Raw genomic sequence first — 7,137 nt, forward strand, 5'->3', positions numbered from 1 at the left:
ATTGTGTTCTTTGTAAAGTTAAGTTTGAAAGTAACGTTTATGCTTTGACAGATTTTCTACCTAGATCGACTTAAGAGACCGCCTGTTGATTGGGGTGTGTTTCCGAGAATGAGGGTATGGACAATAGAAGAGATGAACAAGGCACAAAATCTGGATCGTCTTCCACCCCGGGATTATGGGTGTGTAGGGGTAAGTAATATTCATCGAAATGTCTACTTATTTGTAATGTACTTATAATATTTATCTTGTATTAAAATATTTATAATGTATGTGCATAGTGTGTTGATGTCCCTTACGGCCATACCTGTACGGGAAGCCCTACCGGCAAGCCGGTAGGACATCCCCTAAACAGCTATGACGAATGCACAGTCACAAAAGGGACACCAAACCTGCAGTCGGTACCTTGGGTTTACAGAACCCAGTCGGCATTGCTCTGACATTATCCATCAGTCAGACCCGAAGGAGAGGATCCGGAACCAACGGGTAATAACCCGGATCCTCCGTACAAGTAACCCGTCTATATATACGGACCCCATCAATGCCAAAGGTACGCAATTCAACCCCAATCATTCTTACAAGCATTTATTACAGAGCTATCAGCATAATCTGACTTAAGCATCGGAGGGGTAATTCTCGGATCACCCCCGAGGCTAGTTAACAGTTTCACTGTGCAGGATACAGTCAGCTTCTACAGTGAGAGACGAGTCAACCTTCTCCTGTTCCAAGTCCTCAACCGGAACAATTGGCGCTAGAAGGAGGGGACCCCCACTTGTAAACAGAACCCACAGCCAGACACAAAAAAAAAAACAAACAAACCAGCAAAATTCACCATTAAGAATGGAAGGTACGCAGTCGGATTCGTATAAGAAAAGCAAAAAACAGGCCTCGAAAACAACCCCATAGAGTACACAGACGACAAAACAATAACCCCCTTGAAACCCACATTGTTTTCAGCAGAACCAATCATACCACCCATCGATGCCCAACCCACACCCCAACAAGGGAGCCAGTCGGCAGTCAGCAAAACTACGACCACAGCAAACAACATACACAACGAAACACCCTTACACGTCCTTGGATACTCAGTCGAGGACGATGACTCAGATGAAGAGCCCGATAGCCCAACTCGAAATAATACGCAAATGCCGTCTAAACTCGCTAGTCAGTTCTCGGAGGAACAATTGGCCACAGCAAAAGTGGTGATGGCCGCGCTGTCGGTCCTGAAACCAGGAAGAAAAACAAATACAGAGCCCGCACCCCCAACCATGACAATCATAAACCAGGCAACTGAAATACCAGTCGGCACAAAGAGGAAGAGACTACCGATAAGAAACTTGTTCGGAGAACAGATCATAGAACAACACGAACTCCACCCCAACACACACCAGGCGATTGCTCTGCGCAGTCGGCCAGAAAATATGGTCATCGAGGAGACAAGAGAAGCACCTCAAAAATAACCGCTGCGCCGTTACACCATCCAACCTGCAAACTCACCCCTGTGTGCAGACATCCTGGAAGAACCAATGGACAAATTGAAATTCCCACTCTGCAAGTATGACGGATCCACCGATCCGGAGGTCCACTGCAACACATTCGAACAACAGATGATGCTGTATACAGATTCCGATGCCATGTGGTGCAAAGTGTTTCCCTCCACACTGTTGGGAGTGGCGTCCGGGTGGTATAAGGGACTGCCAAAAGGGTCAGTGTACAATTACCGGCAATTAGAAGCAGAGTTCATGCTCCGGTTTATCAGTCGGCAGCAGAGAAAGAAAACGTCAGGAGAACTAATGGCAGTCACCCAAAGGAGCGGGGAGTCCTTGAGAGATTACCTCACCAGGTTCAACAACGAGTCCACCAGCATACCAAACTTGCAACAAGAGATAGCCGTAGTGGCCCTGATGACAGGAATGAACCACCGCGAGTTCAAAAAATATTTGGGAAGGAAATCCTTCACGGATCTGGGAAGCGCACTGGTGAAGACCCATGAATACATTAAAAGCGACGAACTGATGACAATCCCAAACCATTATCAGTCGGCACCGACTAGAAATTTCGCACCTAGGCCGGCTCAGCCGGCACAACAACAACAGAGTAGGGGGTTCAGGAAAGATGACCAGAGGAGAGACCTCCGAGGGAGAGATCACCAGAAACAGTCAACCAACGCCTACCCCACTTTCCATGAGTACACCCCATTGAATGCCCCAAGAGCCGCAATCTACAACGTCAACAAAAATGAAAACTGGAAAAGGCCTCCACCAATGAGCGACAAACCCAGACCACAGTCGAAGTACTGTGCATTCCATGACGACTGTGGGCACTATACGGAAGAGTGCAGAGATTTGAAAGATAACATCGAAGATATGACCAGGAGAGGCTACCTAACACAATATAAAGCCCGGCAGGGCAACAACAACCAACAGAATAACAGCCGGCAGAGCAATAACACAAACAACAGATTACCAGCCACCCAAACACCACTCAGAATAGAACAAAAGGCACCAGAAACCAGCCGCAGCGGAGAGGCTAGAAATAATGGCCAGAAAGGGCCGACAGTATGGGTCATATCCGGCGGACCATGCCATGGAGAAACAATCAGTGGAGCAGGTAGGAGCCTGGGCGAGCACCGCCACCTGATAAACTATCATAGCGCCAGAAAATGGCCATCACCCCTAGTCATGCCGAACATCTCGTTCACCCCTGCTGACTGCCGCGGAATCATATACCCCCACGACAACCCACTGGTTTTGGGCCTCGAAATAGCGCCAGTAAAAAGAATACTGGTGAATGGAGGGAGTTCAGCGAACATTATCTTCTGGGAAGCCTTCATTCAGCTGAAAATAGACGAAAAGGAACTCACGAGAGTCAACTATCCGGTGATAGGATTCTCCGGAGCCACTGTCTTTCCGGAAGGTAGCATCAGGCTACCGGTACAAATCGGAGAAGGTAAAGCCGCAAGGGACCTAATGGTAGACTTCTTGGTAATCAAAGTGCCAGTTGCGTACAACGTCATCGTGGGTCGGCCGTTCATCCAAGACGCACAGGCAGTAGTGTCGACATACCATCTAACCATGATATACATGTCAAATTTCGAGAAGGCAGAGAGTATCCGAGGCAGTCAAGAGTCAGCAAGATCATGCTACTTGACGGCATTAAAAACACCAGGCCGACTGACCCCATTCATGAATATAACAAGGGAGGCAGCAACGAAAAGACCTGCAAGAGGCCAAGCTCCAAAATCAGAAGGGGAACAATCTCTGTTGCCCAAGAAGGAGAAAAGGCAGAAACATGAGGCACCCAAAATCGAAAGCATCGAGAAGGGGGCTACCTTACCCAGGCTAGAGGCCGAAGGAGAAGTGGAGGAAATTGAGCTGGTGGAAGGAGAGCAGGGCAGAACAGTGAAGATAGGAACCGACATTGACCCAGAATTGCGGGTAAACATGATCGGTCTGTTGCGAGAACACGCTGACGTGTTTGCATTTTCTGCAGAAGAAATGCCAGGTATAAGCCCGGATGTAATCGAGCACCGACTGAACGTCGACAGATCAATAAGGCCGGTAAAGCAAAAGAAAAGAAACTTCTCAACTGAAAAAAATCAAGCAATACAGGAGGAGGTAGAAAAACTACTAGCAGCGGGATTCATTGAACCATGCGACTACCCGGAATGGTTGGCCAACGTCGCGATGGTTAAAAAATCCAACGGCTCGTGGAGAATGTGTGTAGATTTCACAAACCTGAACAGAGCATGCCCAAAGGATTGCTACCCCCTGCCGAGAATTGACAGACTAGTCGACTCCACATCCGGCCACGCACTGCTCAGCTTCCTAGACGCATTTTTCGGATACCACCAAGTCAGCCTTGCGAAGGCCGACAGGAAAAAAGCAGCGTTCATCACCAAGGGGGGAGTGTTCAGTTACAAAGCCATGCCGTTTGGGCTAAAGAACGTCGGGGCAACATACCAAAAGCGAGTCGACAGAGTATTTGCAAAACAGAAAGGCCGTAACATCGAAGTATACGTAGACGACTCTATAGTAAAGAGCAGGTTGGAAAACGACCATGTGGACGACCTTAGAGAAACGTTAGAGACTCTACGTCGGTACCAGATGAAATTGAACCCTAAGAAATGTGTGTTCGGGGTAAAATCGGGGAAATTCTTAGGGTTCCTTGTCAGCGAGAGAGGTATCGACGCAAACCCAGATAAGGTAGAAGCAATACTCAGTCTACCTCAGCCAAAAAGCATCAAGGATGTACAAAGGCTGACAGGAAAAATGGCAGCCCTGACAAGATTCGTTAGCAAGTCGGCAGACAGGTCGATCCCTTTCTTCAACACTCTTAAGCAGAACGGAAAATTTCAATGGGGAGAAACCGAAGAAAGAGCCTTTGAAAATATCAAAGAACACCTTTGAGCTTTGCCAACAATAGCTAGGGCGGAAGAGGGCGACAAACTGCAATTATATGTGTCCACTTCACCCCAAACCGTCGCTGTCGTACTGATCAGCGAGAAAAACAAAATCCAGCAGCCGATATACTTTGTCAGCCACATTTTGAATCCGGCAGAAACAAGATACTCACTGATAGAGAAACTAGCCTATGCAGTCCTGATAGCCGCCAGAAAGCTCAGACCATATTTTAATGCACACACCATAGAAATCCTGACGAACTTCCCATTAGAGAAAGCTTTGCAAAAAATGGATACAGCCGGCAGACTGTTGCGATGGGCAATAGAGTTATCAGAATATGATCTAGAATTCCACTCGCGCAATACAATAAAAGCCCAAGCCTTGGCCGACTTCGTAGTCGAAACATCTTATCAGGAGGACGAAACCAAAGCATAATCCTGGGAAGTATCAGTGGACGGATCAGCCGCTTAGTCGGGGGCGGGAGCCGGCGTTGTCATGACTTCTCCGGCAGGAGACAAATTCGAATACACAATCAGATTCACTTTTTCAGCTTCGAACAACGAAGCAGAGTACGAGGCAGCCATTGCAGGGGTGCAGCTATGTTTATTGGGAGATCCCAAGAGAATAGTAATGACAACAGATTCTCAGTTGGTGGCGAATCAGTTTTCAGGAGAGTACGAAACCAAAGAACCGTCAATGCGGCGATACCAAGAAGTCAACCTTCTCCTTTTCCAAGTCCTCAACCGGAACAATACCCATCCAATGATGAAGGATATTATGCCCGGGAAGAGGATAACCTCGACTGAGGTTGATAAGGTGATTTTATTGATTTTATTATTAATAACTGTTAACTTTATATTTACAATAAGTAGTTTCTCGAACTCAAACTTTACTAAGTGTGATACTATATACACTTATGTGACAGTATATAAATTTTGTTGATAGTATATACACATATGTGACTGTATTTAACTAATATGACAAAATTTGTGATATAGTGACAGTATACATCTACAATGTGACAATATACATCTACTATTTGACAGATTAGATGGCACAGTTGTTGGTGTTGTAATGTTAATATGTAGCTGAAAATTCCTATGAGACTGAGGTGGTGTGGTTTATGTGTTGATCCTAGTCTTGTATAATTAAAACATGCTAATTAGAACTCTGTTGTACTTGTTTGTTTTAAAACATGCTAAAACTCAGTCATTTTGTTACATTATGGAACTTTACACGTAATAGACTACTTGTCGTGATGCTCTGGTGGAAAGATCTTAAAGACCTTATCTTTCACTTGAGTGAAGAGAATGTGTTTGTGGCAACGTAACATAATCCTTATCGCTAGTCTTCTATAATATGTTGGTTTGGATGAATCTGGCAAAGTTGTTCTCATTGTAATATATTGCGGTTTCACTTGCTGAAAATTCATGTGATAGTCTGCTTTATTCATTAATCTTATATTTGATTACACATGCTGAAAAACTCTACATATCTATTATGACAGTATATAATTCATTTTTGACAATATATAATTCATATTTGACATCATATAATTCATTTATGACAGTATATAAATTCATAATTCATTTTTGACAGTATATAGTTCATATTTCATTTATGAAAGTATACAATTTCAAATATGTCAGCCCACTTAAATAATTATATCATTTATGATTGCAAATCTGACAGTAAATATATATTACAATATGACAGTCAACATATCATTTATGACTGTAAATCTGTCTTTACCATACTATGATACTATATGACAATATATATATTTTATGACCGTAAATCTGTTATTAATAGCTTTTTATATGGTTCAAATATATCATTTATGACTGTAAATCCGTCTCCCATTTTCATTTTCATGCAGTGTTAAATTTATATATTTTTTAATTTATGATTTTTGGATTGAATTTAATTTTGAAGATGCACCTTGATGTTTGTAGTTAATGAATGCCGTGAAAGCTGCATTGGACACCAATGACGTGGATGAGTATGACGTTTCTGTTTTAATAAATGTCACGGGCAAAAATAAATGAAGGCGTGGTGGGACATCAAAATGCATTCCACAAAAGGTCAAAGGAAAGTCCAAAGCACAAGGTACAGTCCTGTTATTTGGTATTTTTGTTCTTATTTTTTTGTACAGTCCCATAAACTAACTGATGTACAACAACCAGTAGTAGAACCTGATATACCATCTGAGAGAATAAGTATTATTGAGAAGACCATCTCGATGAACCAGTACACCAGGAAGAATAGAAGGACATGTAAACTTGCTCATAGTGGGACAAAGAAATCTGAAGAGGCACTACACCTTGATGATCCACTGCATCTTGAAGAATCAGCTCAGCTTGGGACAAAGAAATCTGATGAGGCACTACACCTTGAGGAACCAACTCAGACCGAGACGAACCAATCTGATGAGGCACTACACCTTGATCCAGGTAATATCGTTCCAAACCACACTATGCAACGATATTCCGAAAATATGTTGGTTCTTCAAGATATTCTGAAATTGGGTTCTTCAAACTTGTAGATATTATTGAATGAAAAATTAGTTAAATTTCAAACTTCAAGAAAACACTCAATGCAGTATATATTTCAAAGACAATGACAACATTCATATACTATATGACAGTTTATATATATTTTATGACCTTAAATTTTATATTAATATCTTGTTCTAGGTAATATCGTTCCAAACCACAATGACGAGAGTTTTGTAGCA

The 7,137-nt window shown here is 43.1% G+C and overlaps 1 protein-coding gene across 1 annotated transcript; it reads left to right on the forward strand.

Annotated features, from left to right (window-relative positions):
* The first annotated feature begins 1,523 nt into the window (after positions 1-1,523).
* LOC110790556 (uncharacterized) lies at positions 1,524-4,406 on the forward strand. Its single transcript, XM_021995333.2, has one exon. The coding sequence runs from the start codon at positions 1,524-1,526 to the stop codon at positions 4,404-4,406; it is 2,883 nt and encodes a 960-aa protein (XP_021851025.2).
* The last annotated feature ends 2,731 nt before the right edge of the window (positions 4,407-7,137 follow it).

This window comes from Spinacia oleracea, chromosome 5, assembly GCF_020520425.1.
Source record: "Spinacia oleracea cultivar Varoflay chromosome 5, BTI_SOV_V1, whole genome shotgun sequence".
NCBI classification, from domain to species: Eukaryota; Viridiplantae; Streptophyta; class Magnoliopsida; order Caryophyllales; family Amaranthaceae; genus Spinacia; species Spinacia oleracea.